Consider the following 13,814-nt stretch of genomic DNA (forward strand, 5'->3'; position numbering starts at 1 on the left):
GAATGGCCCACTTCCACATGCTCTAAGCCAGATGAGACAACTGTGGAGAGTGTGTACCTCCCTGCTTCTGAATGTAGTACATGGCTGTCATGTTGTCCGTCCGGATCAACACGACTTTGTTGCAAAGATGTATCTGGAATGCCTTCAGTGCCATGAAGATCGCCATCAACTCTAGGTGGTTGATGTGCATCTTCCTTTGCTGTGTCGTCCATAGTCCCTGCACTGTGTATTGGAGTACATGAGCTCCCCAACCCTGGAGAGAAGCGTCCGTGGTTAGGATGATCTGTGGAACAGGCTCCTGGAACGGTCGGCCCTTGCAAAGGTTGTGTGGATTCCACCAATGCAGAGAGTTGTATGCCCGACCGGTCACCAACACTAGGTCCTTCAACTGTCCGTGAGCCTGATTCCACTGACGTGCTAAGCACTCTTGAAGCGGACGCATATGTAGTCTGGCATGCAGGACTATGAAGATGCAGGAGGCCATCATGCCTATCAACTGCATGAACACTCGTGCTGGAAGCGAGTGTTGCGGTCTGAATTTCTGTATCAGCAATTGAATGCTGTTGATCCTCACAGAATTTGGCTGCGCTGTGGCCGCCAGAGTGTTTATTGGCGCGCCTAGATACTGCCGCACATGGGCGGGCTGAAGGTGTGACTTCGGATAATTCAGTGAGAACCCCAGATCGTGAAGAAGGTGAATGGTGTGGGACATGTTGGCAGCACACTGGTGGGCCGACTTTGCTTGGACAAGTCAGTTGTCCAGATAAGGGTAGACGTGAACGTTTTGTCTCCTGAGGTGCGCAGCCACTGTCGCCAGGCCTTTTGTGAACACCCTGGGCGCTGTGGTCACTCCGAAAGGGAGGACCTTGAATTTGTAATGCTGATTCTGAATGGTGAGTCTGGGGTATTTTCTGTGTGACGGATGTAGTGGAATGTGAAAATATGCGTCTTTTAGATCTAATGTTGCGAGGAAATCTCCTTGACTGAGCAACGGAAGAACCTGCTGCAGAGTTAGCATGTGAAAGTGTTCTGATAGAATGTACTGGTTTAGGGGTCTGAGGTCCAGTATGGGTCGCAAGGACCCGTCTTTCTTTGGGATCAAGAAGTACAGGGAGTACACTCCCGAGCCTCTTTGTTCCAGTGGCATGAGCTCGATTGCCCCTTTTTGCAGCATGACGAGCACCTCCTGCTGCAATAAGTGCAAATGCTCCGTTGACATAGGACGGTGCCTTGGGGGGATGTTGGGTGGAGTGGACGTTAACTCCAGACAATAACCGTACTGGATACATTTTCTGACCCACCTGTCTGTGGTGATGGATTTCCAGACTGGCAGGAACTGTTGGAGTCTCCCCCCGACAGGTGTTGTATGGTCGGGGGTCAGTGACAAGGCGTCACTGTTTGTTGGCGGCGGAGGATCGGGAGTTGTTTCCACGACCTCTGCCCTTGGTGCTGTTGCCGCGATATCCGCCTCTACTCTGCTTGTTGTAAGAGGTTTGTGCACCACCTTTAGTGTACTGTGTTTGCTGGGACATCTGGCCTCTGGAAACACCTCTATTGCTTGAGCGACGGAAAGTACTACCCCTGAACTGCTGGGACTGAAGAGCCCCCATAGACTTTGCAGTTTCGGTGTCTTTTTTGATTTTTTCCAGGGTGGTGTCCACCTCAGGGCCAAATAAGTGGTCAGGGAGGATGTGGTTTGTATCTCCGGCTTGAACCCGGAGATTCTGAGCCAGGCCTGACGCCGCAACATTACACTGGTGTTAATGGCCCTGGCCACGGTGTCCGCTGCGTCCAGTGCACACTTAATTGAAGCATTTGAGATGAGCTTCCCTTCTTGAATGAGCATCTCTGCTGCCTCCTTATACTCATCTGGCAAGTGTTGTAAGAGTGTGTCAAGGGTATCATAGTGTGCCCTGTCATATCTGGCCAAGAGTGCCTGCGTGTTAGAAATACGCCAGATATTGGCCGCTTGAGCCGCCACCCTCTTCCCTGATGCTTCGAGCACTTTAGACTCCTTGTCAGGGGGAGGAGCATCACCAGTAGTCTGTGAATTTGCCCTCTTCCGGGCATTAGAAACAACCAGGGAGTCCAATGGCAACTGGCCCCTGATGTAGGTAGGGTCGCCAGGTGCCGGCTTGTACTTTTTTTCAATTCTGGGGTTTATAACCCTGGCACGTGTGGGTTCTTTAAAAATGTCTGCAGCATGTTTCAAGACACCCTTCAGCATTGGCAGAGTCTTGACAGTCTTTTCAGAGGTGGAAAAGGTATCAAACAGAAAGTCCACTTCAACAGGGTCAGCATACAGCTGGACGTCGTGATTTTTAGCTGCCCTCTCAATTAGTGCATTAAATGCTGTAGAATCCTCAGTGGGGGAGGTTTTGACAGAATATACTTGAGTGTCCTGGGCAGTGTGTGGATCCCCTGGGTCTGCAGCATCTGTCCATGTGTCATGCTAATCTTCAGGATCAGTGTCAGCAGGGTAGTTGTACTCGTCGTAGTCACCTTCCCCAGCCTCCACATCTGAGTAAGTGGGCGAGACTGGAGCAGTGTCCTGAGCACGTGGATTAATCAGTTCCACAAGAACTGGGCAATCCGTGGAATCCTCTTTGTTTTTCAAAGGAATTGTGTAGGACTCCATAGGCTGTGCTGGCGTGGTTTTGCGCTTGTAAATGGACAGTTTAACGGTGTTGGCGTCGATAAACTGTTCCGACTGGTCCTCGAGTAGGGGTTGTCGATGCTTCGTGCCTACAACAGCAGGGGTAGGCTTCGGCCCGGTGGAGACCGTTATGGACGGCTCGACGACCTGCTTGGGCGTGAACTCCTTCGGCGCCACTTTCGGTGGCAGCGTGAACCGAATCGGTGCCGACTTGTGTGGTTTGGAGGCTGGCTTCGGTAAGGAAGCATCCTTCGGACCGACCGCGGAAGCCTTGTCTTTAATGCGCTGCAACAAGTCCGACACCTGCTTCGTGAAGGATGCGGACGGTTTCGTCGACTCAACAGGCGCCTTCGGGCCACCACCAGGTGGTAACTCGAGGGTAGTGGTACTCTTGGCCTTTTCGGACCGACGGGTAGGATCGACAGCTTTCGGAGCTCCGAGTCCCTTGACTGTGTCGACGGCCTGTGGCGCCGACGGCTTTGGGTCGGCGGCTTTGACAAGCGTTTTCGGTGCCCCAGTCTTTGGCTTGACGCCCTTGAGCGACTTCACCGATTGGACAACCTTCTTCGGCGCCGTCTGCAGCGACATGCCCGAAGACGTGGAGCCGACCAAGGCGACATGCGTTTTCTGTGTCGATGGCGCCTCTATCACTTTCGGTTTTGTCGAGACCGAAGCTATCTCTTTCGGTTTGATTAATGGCAGCTCCGTAGAAGTGTCCGTCGAGACCGAGGCTTTCCCTTTCGGTTTCGATTTGACTAATGGCGGCTCCGCAGAAGTGTCCGTAGTCGGGCCCGGAGGCGAGACCGTGGATTTAGGGGTAAGATCTTGGGTAAGGCCATGTGGCGATCCCTCGACCTGAGCCTTAGTCAATTTCCGAACGGGGCATGGCTCTTCGCCTGAGATATCTTCCGTGGCCCCATAGGCCCCATCGTCGTCTCCTACCCCGTCGACGACGTCTTCTGTAGCGAGCATTTCTACGTCTGCGTCGTAGTTGGAGTCGATCTCTGCCGCTGGAATGGAAATCGGCTCCTGAACTTCCTGCTCGTCTGCTTCTTCTCCCTCGGTATCGAAAATGTTCACCGGGTCAGGTGCCGTCTGCTGGGCCTCCTGGCGCGCCACTCGCCGAAGTCGAATCGTCTTCTTGGAGCGAAAACGAGAACAAGCCATACAATTGGCTTCATCATGGTCTGGCGACAGGCACTTGTTGCACACCGGGTGGACGTCGATGTGGGGATACTTGGAGTTGCACACGGGGCACCTCTTGAACGGGCTCCGTTCCATGATGTGTTGTCGAAGAAGTCTTGTTGCGTTGACTGGGCCTCGAGCACCGAAGAGTCACGCGACTCCTCTGGATGTCCGACTCGGGAACTGAGCCGGAACAGAGCTGGGCACCGAACGCAATAACAATACCGACGATATAGGAAAGGCTGGAGGGCCGAAAAGAAAGTTTGTATCGAATTCGAACTGGAGTGATCAAATAGGCATCCGAACCCAATGGCGGAAAAAAACAATCTGGGGATGGAGTCGATGCCTATGCGCACTGTAGTCCAGGGGAGGAGCCACCTATCTCGTGATACTTCGAAGACTCTTCCAGGACAACAATGTGCAATCATCCGGACCCAACACTAGGCGGCGATCTATGCTTATAGATATGAATTCAGCAGCCCACATGCCTCGAACACTATTTTATTCAATTAATTGGTCATAGAATAATTCTGGTGGATTTATTTGTATCTCCGCCTCTTCTGTATCCATATATACTTATGTGGTTTTAATGTATCTGCTAGCAGGCCTCTTTTCGCCTTGGGTATTCAAAACACTAGATTAAGCGATGGCTGCTGTTTGCAGAATTCTATATTGTCTTTAATGGAAATATTCAGACGTGTCTAGCTTCAAGGTCAGTACCCTACACAAGATTTAGTGCTGGGAATTTGTTCAGAGTGTGTGTGCAAATATTTGGACCCGTACAAAAGCCACTTAAAAACAAAGAATTAAAGAGGGTAGACCCGATTCTACAGTTTAAACCAGTAATCATAGATTTACTCATACATGTATGCTACACTAGACTAGAAATAAGCATAGCACGTGATAGGCAATTAGTTAATCAAGTTCAAGTTTCTTAATTATTTATTCTTAGAGCGGATGGTCTGAAATGTTAGTTCTATTCATTGGAATTTTCTAGGGTAAAAATACAAATGTATTCCACAATAAGGTATATCAAATAGTAATAAAATAAACAATAAACAAGCTATAATAGGAATATTTTTATTTGGTGGGTTACAATGCATATCGTGTTGCAGAACAAGTGATGCTAAAATGGTTTTGCCTTTTTGTGAATATTTAAATTTTACTTTATCAGCTACAGACAACTTAAATTTAACCTCTTAAACTTTGAAACACAAGCTATTGTTCCCTTCAACTGTGAGCAAACACAAAGGTGACAAGCATTGAGGGATTTAATAGAAAATGGTATCAACAAGTTAGGGAACACAAAATAAAGAATCTGCACCATTGCAGTGACTTAGATCATAAAAATATTATTACTAGAAAGGAGCCTGGCTAAGATTGAGCAGCATATTTTAAAACTTAGAAGTCTAGCAGGGAAGTTTAAAGTAAACAACAAAACACTTATTATATGATAGTGTCTTGTCTGAGCTTTTCATTACAAGGATTATAATAAAGTAATAAGATTGTGCCTTCCTACAAGAATAATCAGACAACATGCAAGACTACCTAAACCATTCTAGAGACGTTCCAGTTACGTGTACCAGGAAGCCTGGCTACACAAATGTGCATCGCAATCAATTGTAGGATTAAAAAAATATACACAATGTTAACAAAAATCTGCTATATTAAACACAAGAACAGCCATTTTGCAAGATTTTTTAGGTTTGGATTGCTTTGCTGGCTGCTGTTGACCTGGTCATGTAGAGCTTGAATGCAGCAGAATGGGTACTATTTAGAAAAAACGCTATTTTCACAAACACGTGAAATTTGTTTTTTTCACTCAGCATGATTACAATTAGTCTTTATCAGATGTGACGATTATCGCATATGACAAAGATCAAACACCAAGGTGTTTGGAATATGTCAGCTACAGCAATAGACGCATATTCCTCATTTCTGGGGAATATCTTTGTTGTTTAGTGCTTGGTGCACCAAAATTCCGTTGTCCCGGTAATCACTAGGCCTTCTCCCCTTCTAAAACACCATATGGTTTTACCTGCCGAAATTTAACAAAAAGAACTATCTTCATCACACCCGGTAATTGCCAAGGGTGACAAAAATTGTATCATTTGGAAATGTGATTCATGTGGAAAAACACCACAATTTTACAAGCACCTAGTAATCAGGTCCTTTAGTTTTTGGGGAAAATATAATGAGTCACTTGTCAGATTATTTTAAGGAAATGTAGATGTCAAAATATAAAACATCAAGGAGTTAGTTTAACAATTATTCGGGAAATATTTTCAGTAGATGGAGGCAATGAAAACTACATGTTAATTGATTAGACAACAATTGTAGACATACAGCTGTAACAAACGGTAACATATGCAGCTACAAAATAGAAGGGGCACCCATACATTGAAGCTAAAATATTCTTGGCTAGTGTCAGGGGGAACACAGGCAATAAATGACTGTTCCTTAAATGTCAAAATCAAAAGTACACATCAGTTACAATACAGATTTTCTTTAGGGAAAGTTGTTCAAACACATAATACTGGAACGTTTTAAAACATACCTCTTCGCCATCAGAGATCATTTTGGAGATATGTCAATCTGTCAAAGTAAGCTAATACAAATTCATTTTGCTGCTGGACCACACATTTTTACCAAGTGGGTATATGAGGATGTAACATTCCTCCATGGAACTGGCACAGAGATTAAATTGTATCAAGTGATGCATACATACACATCTGGAAGGTCTGAGAATACATTTAAAGAATAAATCCCGAAAAAAGTTTTAGAGGTTTCATAACATTTTTGAAAGTGGGAACCAATATTTAAAGGAAAAATACTGTATCAATATCTTACTTGCCACAATTCAGCACATATTTAGATTCAACTACTTGAATAAGACAGGAGACACAGTTATGCAACAGGACAAAGCTAGTGAAGTCAGATTTAGGAGATTAATTCACAATCAATAAGGGCAGGCAGGTGCGCGCTGCAGACTTCAGATAGGGATGAACAGTGCAAACAGGGACAAAAATGTAGGCAGATTGAAAAGGTGTCCTTGCGACTAATCCGAGATCACACATTGAAGCGGTGTCGTTAAGAACATCCGGCTGATTTTAAAACTTCACGTCTGTGAAACTAAAAGCTGCTCAATGGCCTTACTGTTTTGAACATTAATATTACAACAAAATGCTTGGTAGAATATTAACTGGTGTGTATATGAGAAAAAAAGCTATACATCAAACCCATCCTGCATGAAAATACATCCTGTCTTGCATAACTATCATAGTTCTTAATGAGGAACGAACAAATTAATTACCTTAGGGATATTCCACCCAGGATTATGTAACAACTACAATTAACCGATTTAATGCATGTGTAATATATAATTGGTTAAGTTACCCACCCAGCCAAACCACCCGTTTACAGTTTTTAGAGATTTGAAGGTGTATGCTATATGTACCTGTGAAATGGAACCATCAATATATAAATATATGAACAGCAATACTGGGCCCATTCTCAAGCAGTTGTGCTGTGACTTACTCATTGCATAATCCTGGTGGTCTCCTGAATTCAGGAGTACTTCAACAGTAAATCCCACCTCCTTGCTGCTAAATGATTGTGAATTAAAATCATGCAATATGTGCTTGTTATAAAATGTATACTTTTTTTATTACTGCAACACAATCTGATTGTATGTCGACTCTGCCCCACGGAGAAAAAACAATCAGCGTGCTTTTTTAAATAGTACCCCAAAGGGTATAGAGGTACTCAAGATCAACATCCACGTAAAGGGCCCATAGTTCCATCCAGAACTGTCAACCTGCTTTAAGATTCTGCTCAAGTTTACAATATGCCGGGTAACATCCTGACAAATCAAACATTAGAGCAACTCCACCCAATGGATAAACAATCGTCGAGTTAGCCTAATGGTGGATGCAAAGAACTAGTTTGAGGACAAAGGAGAGCATAATAGCATGTTTTAGCATTACACAAACGTTCACCCAGGGTCAGTCCCATAAATATTGTTCCAACAAAAAATGCAACAAGAGAGCCAAGCAACTAGCTGGGTATCAAACAGACTCCACACACCTTTAAGGTCCTGGCTATCGTTAAATAATACATTAATTGAAGAAAATGAGGTCACATTAACACACACCAGTGACATTTGAGCTTTAACTCTTCCAGAAAGCTTTACCCAGTGTACCATCATTGTACAGCCTCATGGACGTGCGATAGTTTACAATTCAATTACAATTCCCGGGCTGTATAAACACTTCATACCTCTGCATATCCAACATAACCACTACTTATCTCATTTACGGAGTCAAATGTTATGCTCAATCAGTGAAATATTTAACAATACCCAATATATTAACAAAGACCTTGTCATCTTCAGGGTGATATTAAAAGATCAGCTAAATATTCTGTCAACATTAATTCAGAGCATCAGCAAATTGCTCTCCATTATGGTACAGTTTTTCTCACTGGAGTTAAGAGGAAATGTTTAGTGAGCAGCTGCGACTGGTAAGTCGGAGGTGACTTTGTGGTTGCACGTGAAGGTCATTTAACACCACACCAGGTTAAATAACAAAAATAGTTGGAAATGTACACCTGTAGATTCACGTCTGTTTTGAGGTTGCTAAAGGATCCAAAACTATTAATGTGGACCTCGGTATGTTGCAGATTCCCAGGAGGAGTAGCATGACTAATTTTTTTAGGATACAGAAATATATTTCTGAATGCCATAATGTCACGATCAAGTGCTTTAGCTTTGCTGGAATTTCTTTGATCTCAATATGTTTGACTTATGAAGAAACTTCTTGTTCAGAATCTGACCAGTTTGGGAGCAGTTCACCAGCCATTTTCATCCTTAAAATAGATTTACTCCTACAAAATAGGAGAATATGTACTAGTTTGTGAATACGCACAAACCTGTGGTTTGTAGACTTCCACCACACCCGGAAATGCCCACAAATTCACCCCATGTGCAATATATAGAAAACATTTTTTGTGTGAGCAAATCCATTCACAAATGCAAATTTACATTCACAAACAAATACAGTGGACTAACATTCATACATTCGGTTATGTGCGTACCTAGGGGAAATGTGGGAGAGCAGATATCTATATGAATTGGGTCCTGTGATATTTGGTTAGTAACCACTCAAGTCATTCTCAGCTGGGCGCCCTTTCCTGTTTAAGGATAACAGCATACCCTAGGAAATAAACTACAGTATAGGTCTCAGGTTAATGCATATTTGCCATTGGAAAACCAGGACTTTACACCCTACCAGATACATATCTTAAAACGGACTTAACCATAATGACCCGTATGGCTCTGTGCACTGGTGCAAACTATTGGCATGCTTTTTTTCTATATGGCAGACTATGTACACGATAGTGCATTACTTTCCTGGATAATATAGAACTGTTCACCCTCTAAACTGGAATTACTACTTGGGAAGATAACTTTTATGTGTTATTCTATTTAGAGTTAAAGCCAGCTAGACTAGAAAGTTATGACTAAAGCCGAAAATACTTTTCAAATCCGAAGCACTTACTCACTAAATGCCAACATGCGTTCATGTTTAACGGCCCTGTAATGCACCGATCCTTTTTTCAGCCACGCCTCGGACTTTATTAACATTCAAAATGATGACCCTGAACAACTACCCGATTTTTATAAAAACCAAATAATCAAAGCCTTATGGGAAATTAAAATTGTGAATAAAACTGTCAAAATTTTAATAATAACTCTATACACCCTGTGATCATAAACACTATTAGAACACCACAAAATCAGGAGAGACCTTCAAACAAGAATGCTTAAGAAAATATATTTTCAATTTAAGAAAGATACTCTGATATTTCCACACAAAAAGTATCTTTTATACATAGCGTTTGCTTCAAAGGGCAAAAATGCCTGCAAATTAAAATACAGCCTCAACAGTAACCCTTTGACTGTGTAACACACAGAAACGACAAAGTCTTTAAAACGCATAACATGTAAATAATTTCTCAGATCAAGTTTATTAAAACCGCAGCAGTACAAATGCTCCATCCAGACTGAAAATTATCAAAAAGAAAGTAAATGAAACAAAAGTCCACATACAAAATGAATGTTCTTCCATTGTGTCCCCAAACCTCTAAGCTATGGAGAGACATGGAGAGCACAGAAGTCTGTAAAATTAGCTCAACCACTTCCTTCACCATCTGACGTAGGACTAGCTGCACAATCCTTCGGAATATCTTGGCTCTGCTCGCTCTCATGGCTCTTAGATATTATGTACATATCTTTGACCGGTGACCTGGTTTCATCTCTCTCCGTATTCCACTGTGAAGATGATTGGATGTCTCTCTCGATGCTACTTTGCTTATTTTGAGAGTCTAAACATGCACCCTGTATGTGGTTTTTCTCTGTATTTACAGGGTCAATACTATCCAAGCCTATAGAAGGCTGTAATGTTTGGCTTTCAGTGTCATTTTGTTCAAGAGGACATACAGTGTCTTTTTTTTTACTACTTTCTTTGCTACGTTTTTGACTTTCCGGGCTTTCAGAGTGAAACCTTCTTCTATTCTCTTTAATGGTGCACTTTTCTGGTGATATTTTCCTGTTCCTGCTTCTTGACCGATCTTTTCTTTTTGTTTCAGTATCTTTGTGTTTTTGCTGATCTTTACTTTTACTTCGCTCTCTGTCCTTACTTTTGGATCGGGTCCTTTTACCATTTTTTAGGTCATCCTTGCTTATACTCCGTGCTCGTTCCTTACTTTTAGACTTGGCTTTTTCCTTGCTTTTTCGTTCTTTACTTCTGCTTCGTCCTCGTTCCTTACTTTTCGACTTTGCCCTCTCTTTGATTTTTTGATGATCCTTACTCCTACTTTTTTCTCGTTCTTTACTTTTTGGCCTAGCCCCATCCTTTTTGTTTGTGTGGTCTTTATTTCTACTTGTATGGGTATTCTCCCTGCTTGTCACATGATCTTTACTTCTACTGCGTTCTCGTTCTTTACTTTCTGAATAGTTATTTTCTTTATTTTTTGGCTGGCCTTTACTTTTGCTGGGTTCATGTTCCTTGCTTTTTGACCGGGCTTTCGTCTTATTTGAATGTTCCTTGCTTCTACTTCTCCCCCGTTCTTTACTTTTCAGCTGAACAGATTCCTTGTTTTTTGCCTGGTCTCTGCTATGATGCCTTTCCTTACTTCTTGACCTAGCCCGCTCTCTATTTTTTGACTGATCCTTACTTTTGTCTTGTTCTTTGCTCCTAGATCTGGCTCTTTTCCCTTTGTCACTGCTTTTGCTGGGCTCAGTGACTCTGCTGTTGGAACTATGCTTTCCTTTTGTTGATTCTCTCTCCTTGCTTCTTGACCTAACACGTTTTTCCTTCTCTGGTTCCCTGTTCTTTTTACAATTCCGCTCATTGCTTTTAGAGCTAGCTCGTTTTGACCTCTCCTTACTTTTACTGCTCTCCCTTTCTCTTACTTTGCCATCAGAGTGCTTTTCTTTTTCTTTACCTCTTTCGTGATCTCGGTCTTTACTTTTTGATTTCATTCTCTTGTCTTCATGTCGGCTATGCTTGGATTCACTAGCCTTACTTTTCATCTTTTCTTGGCTATTACTTCGGCTTTTTGACCTGGTTCTTTTCTTCCCTTTGCTTTTGTTATGCAGCTCTTCCTTTTCAGTTTGCCTCCTGTGTTCTCGGTCTTTACTGATCGATTTATGTTCCTTAGGTTTCTTCGCCTTTTCAGCTCTTCGGGTTGGGCTTGCAGATATTTGCTTCTGCTCCGATGTTTTAATTTCTTTACTTTTGACTGGACTTTTCTCATCTTCAGCCTTGTTCTCATTCACTTCACCTCTAAAAAATAGATTAAGTAAAATGTGCTTGAATGTCGTTTTAAGTACCTCGTTGTATTAGGATATACTAGCTATACATTTATTATGCAAAGGTTTTTTTTCTACAAAATTACATTGAGCTGTGCAAGTCTTCAATGGTACAACAGCATTAAAATACCTTTAACAAACATGAAGCAATATTCCCTTATGTTTACTCTATGAGACACATATGACTATATTTGTACTGTAGGCCAAACTTATTGAAGATATTAAAGGAAAATGCTACTTACCAGTATGCATCTGCTCTTGGCACGTAGAGCTGCAGAGTTGCACACTGTGCATAGATCGCTACCTAGTGTTGGGCCCGGATGTTTGCAGTTTTTTGTTGTCCTGAGAAGTTCTTTGGAAGTCACAAGATAGGTGACTCCTCCTTTGGACCACATTGTGCATGGGCATTGGCTCCATCCTCAGATTGTTTTCAGCCATTAGGGAAATGATGGAGCTTTGCAAGAAAAAGGAAGGATGCCCATGTAATTTGTATCTAATTAAGATAAAACTGGAACAGAGAAGGGTAGCCGGGGAGGCGGGTGGGCGTGTGCAACTCTGCAGCTCTACATGCCAAGAACAGATCCATACTGGTAAGTAGCATTTTCCGTTCGAGGCATATGAGCTGCAGATTGCACACTGTGCATAGATTTTATAGCAGTACCCAATCTTAGCGGCGACCACCCATATCTGTTGCAGTAGTTTGGACTAATGTTTATAGCACAGCCTGTCCCACATTAGCTTGTTGTTTGGTTTGCACATCTACACAATAGTGTTTTGTGAATGTGTGCGGTGTAGACCATGTAGCTGCTCTGCAGATGTCATCTGGGGGAATGTTCCCTAAAAATGCCATTGAAGCTCCTATCTTTCTTGTAGAGTGAGCTTTAGGAGAAACAGATAACGTACGTTTAGCTTTGTGGTAACAAATCTGTATGCATTTGACAATCCATCTAGCTATCCCAGATTTTGAAAAGGGATTACCCTTGTGTGGTGGTGAGAAAGACACAAAAAATTGTTTTACGAAAGGGTTGTGTCCTCTCGATGTAGTATAGCAATACTCTTGACATCTAAGGTGCAAAGAGCTCTTTCTGCTACTGTCTGTGGTTGTGAGAAGAAAACGGGCAGTTTCACAGATTGATTGAGCTGGAAGGGAGAAATGACTTTGGGCAGGAATTTTGGATTAGTACGTAGAACTACCTTATTATGATGCATTTGCAAGAAGGGTTCTTGAATGGTTAGTGCTTGTTGTTGTTGTAATACTTTATTCGATAAAAATGTATCATAAAGGTAAATACATTCCGTCAGAGATAAAATTCCAATCAGTACATATGTTAAAAATGTTCACAATATATACAATAAAAGTATTATATACAAATAAAAAAGAAAAAGGCCTAGAGGGTGCAGGGATGATAACAAGAGGGGCCATGCTCTTTTAGCCTATAATGGTCTGCATTTCTTTGTTCTGTATTAACCTAGAACGTATCTGCCAGGCCTTCCCCAAGTACTTTGCAACCCCACATACAGTTCTCAAAGATGTAGTTTCCGTGGTCATGATACGTATGGCCAACCTATATTATATACCTATATTGTCTAACTCCCAGCTCTCTACATACAGGTTTTAGCCATCTGCTTCTAACCCCCTTATACGCACTACAAGCAAACAGGAAGTGCGCTAGGGACTCGCCAGGGCTAGCGCACCCTGGACAGCAAGCTTGATGGATCAATGAATTTTTCCGGTTCTTTGTAAATTAGTGCTTGTAGTTCACTGAGAATCAATAGCGAGTAGGAACGCAACTTTCCACGTTAAAAATTGTAGTTCACATTTGTGTAAGGGTTCGAAGGGAGGTCCCATTAACAGTGTGAGAACAACGTTTAAATTCCACCCAGGTGAAGGTGGTACTCTGGGAGGAATTATTCTTTTAAGGCCTTCCATAAAGGCTTTAATGGCAGGCACTGTGAACAGAGATAGATGTTGTCTGTTTTGCAGATATGCTGCTATTGCAGCAAGATGTAGCCTAATAGACGTGTAGGCTAAGTTACATATTTGGAGATGCAGTAAGTATACTATGATGTGTTGAATAGACACGTCTAGAGGATTAATAT

At 42.5% G+C, this 13,814-nt stretch overlaps 1 protein-coding gene across 1 annotated transcript in view; it reads right to left on the reverse strand.

The window, feature by feature from the left end:
* Positions 1-9,849: 9,849 nt before the first annotated feature.
* The window catches only part of PPIG (peptidylprolyl isomerase G), a 340,378-nt gene continuing 336,413 nt past the window's right edge, over positions 9,850-13,814 (reverse strand). Inside the window, exon 13 of the mRNA XM_078681607.1 lies at positions 9,850-11,688. Coding sequence (XP_078537733.1) covers positions 10,032-11,688 — 1,657 coding nt within the window. The 3' untranslated portion in view covers positions 9,850-10,031. The remainder of the gene's footprint in view (positions 11,689-13,814) is intronic.

This window comes from Lissotriton helveticus, chromosome 3_1, assembly GCF_964261635.1.
Source record: "Lissotriton helveticus chromosome 3_1, aLisHel1.1, whole genome shotgun sequence".
In the NCBI taxonomy this organism is placed as follows: domain Eukaryota; kingdom Metazoa; phylum Chordata; class Amphibia; order Caudata; family Salamandridae; genus Lissotriton; species Lissotriton helveticus.